The sequence below is a fragment of the Pseudoliparis swirei genome, chromosome 17, assembly GCF_029220125.1.
Source record: "Pseudoliparis swirei isolate HS2019 ecotype Mariana Trench chromosome 17, NWPU_hadal_v1, whole genome shotgun sequence".
Classification (NCBI taxonomy): Eukaryota; Metazoa; Chordata; class Actinopteri; order Perciformes; family Liparidae; genus Pseudoliparis; species Pseudoliparis swirei.
Window position 1 is genome coordinate 8,187,914 of NC_079404.1, and position 13,495 is coordinate 8,201,408.

The 13,495-nt window shown below is 41.4% G+C and overlaps 1 protein-coding gene across 1 annotated transcript in view; it reads left to right on the plus strand.

The window, feature by feature from the left end:
- Positions 1–4,962: 4,962 nt before the first annotated feature.
- Positions 4,963–13,495, plus strand: part of LOC130207564 (actin-binding LIM protein 1-like) — a 40,176-nt gene continuing 31,643 nt past the window's right edge. Inside the window, exons 1-3 of the mRNA XM_056436211.1 lie at positions 4,963–5,031; positions 12,640–12,823; positions 13,075–13,184. Coding sequence (XP_056292186.1) covers positions 12,675–12,823; positions 13,075–13,184 — 259 coding nt within the window. The 5' untranslated portion in view covers positions 4,963–5,031; positions 12,640–12,674. The remainder of the gene's footprint in view (positions 5,032–12,639; positions 12,824–13,074; positions 13,185–13,495) is intronic.

The following is a 13,495-nucleotide window of genomic DNA, read 5'->3' on the forward strand; positions in this document are numbered from 1 at the left end:
CTCATGGGGGGGAGGAGGGGGAGTAGGTTAGGCCGGATGGAGCCCCGGCCTAAATCGAGTGGTGGGGAGTGTGGCAGCTGTGTCTGCTTTGGCCTCGGCTGCTGGTGATTGGCAGTTACTCAGCAGCCGAGGCCACCCCTATAAAAGCTCCCACTCGAGAGTGGAGAGGGAGAGGTGAGCAGAGGCACGTGTTTTACGGTCTGCTCGGTGTCGTGTGTGTGCCAATAAATATGTCCTTGGACCAAACCTCTTGCTGTCTGGCGGATCCTTGGTGCTGGGGGGGGAAACCCACGGGTGGTGGCCTCAGGCCTGCTACAGCATGCTTGAGATCCCGCCGCCCTCCTCCCTCCCTCGCATGTCGTGACCCGGAAGTCGAAAGAGACGATAATGTCACTCTTAACATCATGCAAGAATAGTAGAGGGATGTAGCTTCGCCTTGCTCTCTGTTCGCCATCTTTCTCGAAATGTTGATGTTGGTTGTTGTTGGTAGTGGTGAAGAGGTCCAGCGGAAATGGCTGTATCACCACGAGTTGTAATGAAAACAGCGCCACATATCGGATATGACATGCTTTCGGCCAATGATTCGAATTACTCACTGCCATGTACAGGACTGTCTCAGAAAATTAGAATATTGTGATGAAGTTCTTTATTTTCTGCAATGCAATAAAAAAAACAAAAATGTCATGCATTCTGGATTCTTTACAAATCAACTGAAATATTGCAAGCCTTTTATTCTTTTAATATTGCTGATTATGGCTTACAGCTTAAGAAAACTCATATCCTATCTCTAAATATTAGAATATCATGAAAAAGTATACTAGTAGGGTATTAAACAAATCACTTGAATTGTCTAATTAACTCAAAACACCTGCAAGGGTTTCCTGAGCCTTGACAAACACTCAGCTGTTATAAATCTTTTTTTTTTTTTACTTGGTCTGAGGAAATATTAAAATTTTATGAGATAGGATTTTAGAGTTTTCTTAAGCTGTAAGCCATAATCAGCAATATTAAAAGAATAAAAGGCTTGCAATATTTCAGTTGATTTGTAATGAATCCAGAATGCATGACATTTTTGTTTTTTTAATTGCATTACAGAAAATAAAGAACTTCATCACAATATTCAAATTTTCTGAGACAGTCCTGTATATTGGGATAATAGCAGATCCCCCAAAAGATAGCATAGTCCGACTAAAGCAAGATTTGAATTATACCATCATGTAAACGCACTGACTGAAAAGTTCCCACAGTCTCCTTCTCTCCCTTTGTGCTGCCAGTGCGAAGGCAAAAACGATCCAATGGAAGAGGTGGTAACCCCACCTCTTCCATTGGATAGTTACAATAGCTGGAATAACACAGTGACCATAGCTTCTTTTTTCATCCTCTGTTCACAGGATTCAAACATCTGTCTAGGATTTTTGTTATGACGTTATTATTGTTGACTTTTCCCTGTTGAGCGGTCCCTGCTGACAACACAACACTCTGAAATGGTAAAAACTTTAAGTCGGCATTACAAACAGGCACAAAGAGAGATGGTTGGCATCACAACAATGTCAAATTGGTACTTTAAAGCTGCTTTAATCAATATGTTTGTATGAACACTGAATAGAAATATTATTTATATTGTGAAAGGTAGTGACAAACCTATAGAGAATTATCACCACGCCCTCTGCTGTTCCCCTCCGATTGTTGGAGCCTGTTTGGTGCCTCTTAACGTATTGCTTTCGTTTCATGGCCTGAGACTGTTTTAGTTTACTGTCACCGCTCTCATTGTCCTGCTAAATGTAATCACACCAGAGACACCAGGGACACCAGGGGGAGAGATCCTACACCCTCTCTCATCCACATTTCTTCCAGCATCTCTCTCGTTATCCCGTCTACTTCCTTCACTTTTTCTCACTTCCTTTTCAACCCAAATTATGAATGGACTGATGTATCCGTAAGAATTTGGCAAATTTTTACTTCAAAATCAGACCGCAACTGTAGAGGTGTGATGCATGGTTAGGCCAAGTTGTCAATAAGCCACAGTAATGTCTCACTTTGGTCGACCATCGATTGGTCATGATGGTTATTTCTGTGCTTTTGGTCTTGTCGTATTTTAGCCTTGCAGACTAATGATTCATTGCAAAGCAGAAAGAGCAAAGATCCTTTAATGTGTATTCTAAGTGAGCGAGAGACAGAGAGAGAGAGAGACGTGCTGTTCCTGAACGTAAAATAATCTGATGGTTTCAGAACAGTTGAAAGACTGTGTGCAGTGCGGCACTGCTGCAGTATTTACATCCCATACAGTTGTAATGGCTTAATGTCTGTGTCAGGGAAGCCCACACGTTCTCCTTAGGAGGGCCACAGGCTGACGTGTAAGGGATCTAAAGATAATATTGGATGCTGCTTGTAGAGATAAAGCAAGATGATAATAGCTTCTCTGTCTTTTATAATTATGATGGCTCTCACAAAACCTCATATTAGGAAAGTGATGTCTAAATCTTTACTTAAGAGCTATGCATGCTGTGCAACCAGTCATTTGAACTCAACACCATTTGTCGTTATGTTGGTGCCACGAGTGTGCCTTTAGGAATAACAATTAGTTTGAACTGTCGCAACAACAATTGGATGGAATTCAGTCCAGATACTCCCCTCATCTCTTTATGTAATCAATTGGTTTAACTTGATTATTTCTGATGACCAAATCTCATGATATTCCTATCAGACTCTGTACTTTGTGTATAATGGTAGTTTTTTAAAATAAGCATGATAGCACATTCAACTAAGTCTGCCAACATATTAAACAATATCTGCTAACATCTTCTGTAAATCTTAGCAGATCGCCACAATACCAAATATTTAAAAAACTATGGGCCACAGAGCTCAACCACTTCTGCCCCATTGCCTTCTTTTCTTAGGAGAAGCTTCTGCTCATCATAACCCCACAAATGGATCACCTCCAATTGGCTGAAGAGGGGCACAGAGTATGCTGTGGCCTGCTTGCTGCACGTCCTCCTCCAGCACCAGCACTCCCCAGGCACACATGTTAGGATCCTCCTTCTTTTCAAATCCCTCAGAGTGAACCTGGACAATAGACTCAGCATCAAACACCTTACTAATGACCCCTCCCTCTCAAAAAAAAGAGCTCAGAGATCAGTCATCCGTGAAGCACCCTATCCTCCCCCTACCCCCCAATCTCCTTGTGTCGAGCCATGTTCAGCACATTCTGCTGTACTCTTCCAGCAGCTTCTTTAACATGCAATCCATATCTAACCAGGTCCAACTCACACAAATAACCAACACAGCCACCAGGATAATTGGTGTCCTCCTACCCAACCTTGCAGAGTTAAACAATAAGGCCATTGCACACATTGCCACATCAAAAGAACGCAACTTAATAATAATAATAATATTGCATTCTATTTGTAAGGCACTCTTCATTCAAGAATCCCAGAGTGCTACAACAACTTTTGCCGAATAGACCTCGCTGAATAAACCTGAGTGTGTGCGGTTGTGTATCTTTGTATATGTTGTTACTGTTGGGCTGTTGTATGTATTATTGTCTGATGTGTACAGTGCTATAAGAGAAGTTTTCCCTGCAGGAAAATACAGTATAGGTAGCATGTTAACATTGCCCTGAGCATGTTAGCCCTAAGCGCAGCTGTGTCTAAGTAAAGCCTCACAAAGCTGCTAGCATGGTTGTGACTTAAGGTGCGTTCACACCAAAAGCGAAACTATTTTTCGCGTCGCCCAAAACGCGTGAGTTTACTCGCTCGACCATTCATCGTGTTCAGGCCATAAGCGGCGAGACGCTCCGCGAGGGGCGGGGCTTATCTCCGTGTCTCGTCTCCGTAAAGACCGTTATCATTTCCTTCATCCACCACAGAATAACTAACCACTAGTTCTGCTTTATATTTGTTGTGGACGTCCCACACACTAACGCCCTCGTGTTTGGGTTCATGACATCACCCGTAGGCTCACACAGCTCGGTCACTTTCACCGATGAAGTTACTGTTACGTCTGAAAGACTTCCGCTTCAAGCGCTACGAGAGCGGAACACAAGAGCTGATTGGCCCGAGTTGCGAGATGACCGCCTCAAAGTTGAAATATTTCAACTCGGGGCGAAAATTGCGCCGCTGAAAACGCGTTGCTGTAAACGTGTCGCCCACATCGCGTCGCCTCAATCACGCCGCCCGGAAAAATATTGCGTCTATCGCAGCCACACGCGTCTGTACGTTGACTTTTTATGGGATTTGGTCGCGTGAAAAAATAGTTTTGCTTTTGGTGTGAACGCACCTTTAGTCTTGTGCAAAGTTGTCTTTTCTACGTCACATTCTCTTTTTCTTATTCTTGTTGACCTTGTATTTGCCTATGCCGGGAGTGTAGTTGGAAATATAAAGGTATTCAAACATTTATCCTGCCCTGTTTTATCGTTATCTGAGTGCTTTGCTCTGCTTACCGTCAAACACTTGATATCCGCAGCTAGGGAAGAATGGAACACTAGCCCAAAAAGCAAGGGACAGGAGATAATAACTTCTAAACATGGCAATAAGAAGCCATATATATACAGTGTATATAGTGCATTATAGCATGCATTGGGATGGTCCACGATATTTTCCTTTGAGGATGAAGTTAACCAATTTGCTCAATACCCTTTTAGTGTGCCATTTACCAAGTACCCCAAGTTGTGCTGTCCTGCTCAATATTGTTCTTTTTTTACTCCGACAGGGTTTCAGCAGTTGGTCGTTATCTCTGGAGTCTGTGTGATGTTGCACATTCAGATACACAGTGTGTCCTGAGATGAAGACAACTTAAAAATAAAAAAACTATGTTACAAAATAACTGCATGGAGCGACCATGATGACTCATCAACGTTAGAGCCCAATAGTAATGTTAATGTCTCCTTTCTTGCAGTGGCTCATGCGCAGGACACACACCAACACTCCACAGAGAAGCCCCTGATTCAGTGCTACAAGTGTGGCGAGCCATGTAAGGGAGAGGTGCTGCGGGTGCAGAACAAGCACTTCCACCTAAAGTGCTTCACCTGTAAAGGTACTGTCATGTTTTGTAATTAAACACTGTTGAATGGGTTTCACTGGTATTTGATTTGGCGCAGCTTTAGTCAATGTGAGAACACCCTAAAATTGTGATTCACGGGTGACTATGGGTCAGTGGGTATCAGGTCCGTCTTTCAATCAGTGGGTTGGAGGTTCAATCCCCACCCTAGTCGATGTGTCCTTGTGTCCTTAACCCTGAATTGCTCCCTGTAGCTGCGTCTATGGTGTATGAATGTAACAGGATTGTAAGTCGCTTTGGATAAATGTAATAAGGCCAGTCTTCGGTAAATCCGTTATGCGTTTAAAAAATGTTTTAAAGAGTCCACAGACTGCTAATTTCTTCCTCAATTTGTGTTGTAGTTGTGTGAACATTAAGGTGTAAAGTGTTAACCCTATGGGCTCTGGGGTCTTTATTGCTATAAAAAACAAGCAAATATACATATAATATATTAATTTTGCACATCAAATAAAACAACCTAGCCTGGTCGACAAGAATCCGTCATCATTTAAAAAAACTCAAGCAAAAAACTACGATAACCATAAATATATGATTATTATAATTCGGCCCACTCAGCACATTTCCGGAACCAGCAACCCTTAGCTGGGTGTTATCAGAAAAAGCCTGATGGCAAACAGCACGACCATTCAACACTGATTCCACATATATCTTCCAAATCCCTCTACACCAAAGCATCAGCGAGATATGAGCCAAAGAACACAGTAACATTAATCGCTTTATCTTCCTACCTTTGTTGATTAGGACCATTAAAACAATTTTTTCCTGGTAAATTCACACTAACATATGTTATATACCCTGTGCCTCATTCAACTCCTCTTGACATGCAAAGGTAACATGTGACCAGGTGTAGGGAAGTTACTTTCAGCATATCAGATTTTACATTTCACAAATCGCGACGCCTTTCTGGATTCTACTGGCTTCGGGTGCTGTCAATCTAGTCTTTGTTGGTAGCCCTCAATGCTACTGGCTCTGACTTTTTCAAAGAGGTGTCGTTTTCTGAAATCGAGCTGTCCCCCGCTGAGCTAGAGCCGCGCATACTTGTTTTTTATGGGAAAATATAGTTTTATGATATATATTTTTTTTTTTACAAAAAAATTGTAAAATGCTATATTTGGATATATTGAACGACATACGTAGCATACAAGTAAAATATATGGTTTGGTACATGAGAAAATTCAAATCCAAAATGTGCCAAAATGACAATTTTGGAGACCTCGCCGGAACTCTCTGTACTAAAACCTCTCTAACTTTGTTCTGCTTCACTTTTTCAAAGTAAAACATTGCAGAGAGAATACTCACATATTATACTATGATTTGGGATAGGTTTAAACCTTTCAACTGCCTCATTCCAAAAAGAGAATCATCCTGAATGTGTTTTTTAAAATTCGGACCTGAGATTTTATATTTTTGCTGTGTGCCATCTTCATTTACTTTTAACCAGTAACATATAGACTTCTTCTTCTTTTCGTTTCACTGAAGCGTGATAGTTATATGGCAGTTTCCCATTTCTTTACACAGTCCTTTGCGTTTTTGTTGAATACTGCAAGGTCTTTTGGGCTGCAAGGGTTAGGTAGTAGAGGGCAGACAAGGCAGTGCTCCATTGTATGGTCTGCTTGTCCACATTCACAGGTGGTTGGGCCAGTCTTGTAGCCCCATCTGACCAGAGCATCTTTGGATCGTCCCGTTCTTGTTCTAAGGCGGTTGAGTGTTTTCCATTGAGCCCATGATGCTTCTTGGCCAGGGGGTAGGTTTTCAGTGGGGGGTATTCCCATGTCAGTTGGAGGTGGGTCATTCTCAAGTTTTTCCATCCAGAGTTGTATTCTGGTTTCTTCCCGAGACTTTGTTAGGGGCTGATATGTACACATCTGAACAAAATAAAAATAAAAATGTAAAAGGTGAAAAGGTAAAAAATATTAAAATAGCCCTAGTGGTTGCAGAGATACCGCCTTTTTTGTTTGGGTATGCAATTTTCAGAGCAGAGTCCTAAAAATAGCTTGTTGATTTAAAAGGTTAATTAATTGCTAATTTCATACAGTTACAACAGTAGGACATTTACTTCTTTTTGCTCAGTACTTGCAGCTTACTTCTGACTTTCTTTTCTTACCCTATGATGGAGAATGACAGTTCACAGGTATAGAGGAGTCAAAAGTATTGTAACCCTTGAGGTAAAATGACAAAACAAGAGCTGAACAAATGATTATTTTTCCATGACTGTCCCAAAAAACATCCCAATCATATGAAGGTGGATAGGAGCTGTCCCTAAAAGCCATCCTTTTCGATCCTCTTACAGCTGGTAGCATGACTCGTCTTCTCTTCTCAGATCTGCAAACTACTTATTGACCCTTCAGACTGCGCTGACATGTGACGGTGTAAATCAGGCCTATTCAACTAGCGGCCCGCGGGCCGGATGCGGCCCGTTTGAGTTTAACTTTGGCCCGCAAGACTGCCTGCAAATCAGTATAGCTTGGTAAGAAAAAATAAAACTGACGGACACGCCTCTTTTATACATTGAGACATCTAACCCAGAGCCATTGAGTTTCACTGTTGCCTCAACCAAACCTGTATGGTTACATCTTTATGTTACGCACCCGTGTTGGTTGCCGGTGTTACACCCCTACTGGTTTTCAAACCTACTGGTTTCCCTGTGCGTGCGTTGTGTTCTCTTAACATCTGCAGCGGGGCTCTGTCTCGCGCACCAGATTCGTCACCAGTGTTGGGAGTAACGCGTTACAAAGTAACGCGTTACTGTAATTCCACTACTTTTAGCGGTAACGAGAGTGTAACGAAGTATTTTTTTAAATCAACTAACGCAGTTACAGTTACTGAAATTTAAATGAGTTCGTTACTCGCGTTACTCTCTTTTGTGAAAAATGAACACTTGCAGACAAGAAGACAAGCTAGGCTACTTTAGCTGCTTCTGATCTGACATCGCAGGACCTTGGTGGCGCAATGATATTGTAACGTCTCGGACGTTATGGACTGATGACACGGAGACGGGACGACGTTATTATTCCTCCCTTTATTGGGCATCCACCAACACAGACAGCGTGCTCCTCTCGGCTCAGCAGCGAACATCAACAACAACGGTTCCGTCAACCACCCGTAACTTCCGTTTTCCGACAGGTTAACCCGCCTCCCTCTACTCCGCCAATCACAGGCACGCCTCCCCTCTACTCCGCCAATCACAGGCACGCCCCTCGACCAGCACGCACGGTGCCACACTGTGATTGACAGCCACTTCCAGTGTTGCCAGGTCCGCGGTTTTGCCGCTGGTTGAATTTGTGTCCGCTGGTTCGGGTAGACCTATTTTGCATGCAAATTACATGAATATCTTTAAATAAAAATCCATATTTTAAATGAAATAATTTATTTATACCCAAATCCTACCAAACTGACTCCAGATCAGCACGTACACGCCTCACTAGCACCCCCCCCTCAATTATATGCAGCACCTCAATGCACCTTTGTTTTCTCTTTAATTAGTGTTAATACTGTAGGCCAATCACTTTTATTTCATTGGGCCTAATGTGGTAAAAAGAAACCACTGTTAAATCACTGAGACAGTTATTTTGTATTAAGTTAACTAAAAAAGGGACTTTTGTACTCCTGCTTGATTTGAAGGCCTGTTGCCCTGTTGATTGCAATAAATAGGTCTACAACATATGTTTATTGTGTTTGACTGTTCATGACATTAAAAAAGCAGACATAAAAGTAACTTAAAAGTTACTTTCCCTAGTAACTAATTACTTTGGATATACAGTAACTAGTAAAGTAATTCAATTACTTTTAAAAGAAGTAACTAGTAACTATAACTAATTACTAATTTTCAGTAACTTGCCCAACACTGTTCGTCACACATTCACAAACATATTGCTGGAGATCTTCAAGCCACCGTTCATATCCATTTGGGCGATTACGATTGTATGAGTGAGCAGTGCATCACAGCCACGTATGAAGAAATACATTTTCGAAAAAATAAAAATAAAAAGATCGACCGACCTGGTTTCGATCCCTTTCACGCAAAAGAAGTCTGCACTCAAAGACACGCAGTCCGTGCGCTGCGCCACCAGATATTAGTTTCATCCCAAGTCATTTATATATTGGTGGCTGTAGCTCAGTGGGTTAAGAGGGCCGTCCTTCAACCGCAAGGTTGTGTGTTCGATCCCCGCTCTCCCCATTAGTTGCAAGTTGAAGTGTCCTTGAGCAAGGCACTGAACCCCCAGTTGCTTCCCGGGCGCTTCACCGCAGCCCACTGCTCCTTAATAACTAAGGATGGGTTAAATGCAGAGAACTAATTTCCCCTTGGGGATTAGTAAAAGTGTATATTATTATATTGATCCATTAAGTCACATTTCTTATGTTTTCATGGGAACAGTTTGGTTGAAGGGATCTGAAACAACTGGTTACCTTGAGCGGATATTTACACTTTGAAACATGTTTATAGTGATGCTTGTTCGCAACACTTTTGCCACACAATACCGACGCATTTTCGTTTGTGACTGTTTACCTGTGGAAATATACATTCCTGTTTTTAAATTTTAGCCATTATTTGATCAATATTCTGTGCGGCCCTCACACCCCCCGTGATTTTCTTATTCGGCCCACTTGCTACTGAAGTTGAATAGCCCTGGTGTAAATCCTCCTGCATTTATCCTTATTACTGATGGATTTCTGGCATTCCGGCATGATTACGATGTAGCAGCCCACGTCCGACCCAGCAGTCTGACTCTTGCAGGCCTGTAACTGGAGCACTGTTATAGAGTTCGCTTAGTTCACCAAGGGCCCAGAATAACACAAGTAAATACTCAGATTAGCACCTAATTCTGTCCTTTACACGTGGAGATACATGCTTTTACAGAGTCACTGGTTGTAAACGAGTTTGTGCACACGAGACAGTGTTTGCCAAAGAAGACACAAGGACTGCATTATTAGCCACACTGTCTTAGTTCTTGCGCTAAATGTATATTTGCTGTTTCCAACTTGTACAACCATTATTAGGCTGACTGAGTTTATTGCCATTCATATATTCATTCCCTTGGCATAAAAATCCCAGACAACATGTGTTTATCTAATTGCATGAAATGCACAAAAGCAAAACCTTTTAATTTCCCTGAATTAATTTTAATTTCATGAATTGACCTTTGAATTTCCCAAAAAGCATTCAATGTATGGATCTGATGAAAAGCTGAGGTGGTTGGACATCAGTCAAAGGCCACTAAATCTCCGCTGCAGGTTTTCTCTCACTTTCTCACTCTGCGGTGCTGGATTGGTGGGTTGCACAGTTCAGGTGACCATTATGCGGTGGAAATAATGATATACAGACACGCGTAAGTCTGAATCATACACTGGGCACAAAATGTTTCAAATGGGTTTCACTACAGACATCTGTCCACATTGCACGCTAAATAGTCAAGATAGTTACATTCACGCCACCTGGTACTGCACACCAGTTCAACACTTTTGGAAACAAAGAACTGAGTCACTGTCTGTTTTCCTGGGCTGCCTCATCTCATTATCCCCATCACTCTGTTTACTGGGAGACATCTCATCAATAAACCTGAGCAAAACAAACTGCAAAATACTTCTCGTGGCCCAAACTATCGCCAAGAAAACAATACTCATGAACTGGAAATCAAGGTATAACACACATATCACATATTGGAAATATTGAATGTCAGAATATATTTCAATAGAAAAACTCACCTCATCTATCATTTACAACACAACAGAACACCACGACATCTGGTCATCATTCACTTATTACCTTCGCAGGGACCATTTGATTAGATTTTGGGATCAATCGGGTCAAAGGTCAAGGTCAAGGTCATGGAAAGGTCAACATCTTCTTTTTACCATAGCACGGTCAATTTTTATCCAATTGGCATGCAACTAATGCCAACATGTTCATAATTCAATGCCAAATCTTGTGATATGCGAAGGTATGCGCTCTACCAAGTGCCCATTCTAATTGATTAGTTAATTCATCTTAATTCATTTTATTTTTTTATTTTCCCTTGCCTGGAAACCAATTCAACTCCATGTACATGCATACGCTCATACATATACATTTGCCATCATCAATGTCTTTTGTTTCTTTAAATAAAAATAAAAATAATTTAAAAAAAGCTCACACACACGCTCATGCACACATGTACACTTGCATTTTTCTTTCTTTCTTTTTCTTTCTTTCTTTTTTCTTTTTCTCATTACTCTGACTTTATGATGTTGTGTCCACTGTTTTGTCATCCGCACTGTTTCGTCGTCCTCTAGGTGTTATCTCTATGTATTGTCTTTTGTCTAATAGATCACATTTTAAAAGAAATAAAAAATGTAAAAAAGTCTGAATCTTAATCAAAACCTATGTTGAGTCAGTGAGTCTTGATAAATGGTGGAATTATGTGACATTGAAATTAAATGTTTTTTTAAAGCCATGATTTCTTCAATTAGCCTTCAATTTCACTGTGAAATGTACCCCCAAATCAGCCACAAAAAGCAGCACGTCATCGGAATTAAAACATATTCTGAAGTATGGGTCAACATGGCTGTCATAGATTTTTAAATGTGGCTCGGTCTGCTTGTCGGTATCATTAGGCCTACATCACATTGGTTCAGACTGAAACAAATATTAAATGAATTGCCATGAAATCTGGTCCAGACATTCGTATCGTCCTCAAGATCAACTGCAATAACTTTGGTTGTCCTATAGTTTTTTTGTATCATTAGCTCCAAAATGGAATTTGTCGAATCGAGAAAAATACGCAAAACTAGTGACATCATCATCAGCCTCAGTTGCACTATACGGCTTAGTGCCAATTATCAAACGTTCATGCATGCTGACACACTCAACCAAGGTTAGCTTAACCAATGACAGTTTTTTGGGAATTACATGCCAAATGAACTCTTTCACAGCCATTGGCAGTTGCGCTTGGTTATTTTACGGTTGTTTTTATGAGGATGGCAGTCTTCTTGTATAGTGCTCTCATATATATATAATAACAGTGTGCTGATTTATAGAAATATCCATGTTGCCAATATGGATGGAATAAAATGATAAATCTGTTGGAGATTTATATTTCGATACAATGTCATAATTAAACTTAATGTTAACCTATGGCACACCAATTAACAATTTACCCCTAATTATTATTTATGTCTCATCTTGTCTTTCATGTTTGTGTAGATGACAAGGTTATATTTGAATTGGAGGAAGCTTGTTGGAAAATGGCAGTGTAGTATAGAGTATTCAGAGCCAGTTATCTTCAGAAACAGATTAAGGCTATTTCCTTGGCAAGACAATTATAGAATTGTTGTTGCATTGAACCCTCTACCTCCACACCGACTATAAAAAGACCTCTCTGTGCTAGTGCTGAATTATCGACCTAAGTGCAGAGTTCTTTCAAACAAACACAGCTGTTAAAATTAATTAATCAGCATCCATTTCATGAATTCAGCAAGCCACTCGGATTAGACGGACTAGCAAGGCCAAAGCTGCTGATGCGTAGGAGGAGATGGGTGGCTTGATGGTGACATGGGCAGAGCACTAAATGATCTGACTCGCAGTGCCAATGTGTGTGTCCCATACAGTGTGTGGCTGTGACCTCGCCCAGGGTGGCTTCTTTATGAAGAATGGAGAGTATCTGTGCACGCTGGACTACCAATGCATGCACGGCACCCGCTGCAATGGCTGTGGGGACTTTGTGGAGGGGGAAGTGGTCACCGCACTGGGCAAGACCTACCACCCTGCCTGCTTCGTCTGCACCATCTGCAAGTAAGGCACACAGACTTATTGTCCATTAGCTGATAAAGAGTTACCTAGATCTCAATGTGGTGTATTATATCATCTGACTAAACATCCACCTCGGGGACACAGTGTTGACACACATCCACAACTTCAAGCCCTGTCATCTTGAGCTCCATCAGACAGCCCGCAAAATCCACAGCTAGTAAACTACGCTTACTTACCTCGGGGGCCACAGCTCACGTCTTGTCGATCGATTGTTCATGTCACCTCTCTTCCAGGCGACCGTTCCCTGCCGGGGACAGAGTGACCTTCAACGGGAAGGACTGCCTGTGTCAGTACTGTGCGGAGCCCATGTCACCAGGACCAAAGGATATCCCGGGCTCAAGCAGTAAGTTGTCTAATAGACACATGCACACAAGTTTAATGCACAGGAAGGCAATTCACTTTCACGCATTTCTCTTTTGGCTCCCACGCAGAATTGGGAAGTTTGCAGTAGAATTCATAGTGAAAGTGGAGTAGTTGAAGGATTTAAAACATTTTCAGAAAAACTAATTTTGTGTCGAGTCTAGAGCTTTCAGGTATGATTCATGCAAGACATTTAATGTAGCTGGTGGCTAGTCATTTTAGCTGTGATATTTGTACTGTCAAGAATAATTTTCATCAATCCAGCTTTCTCACACATTATTAGCATGAATATAA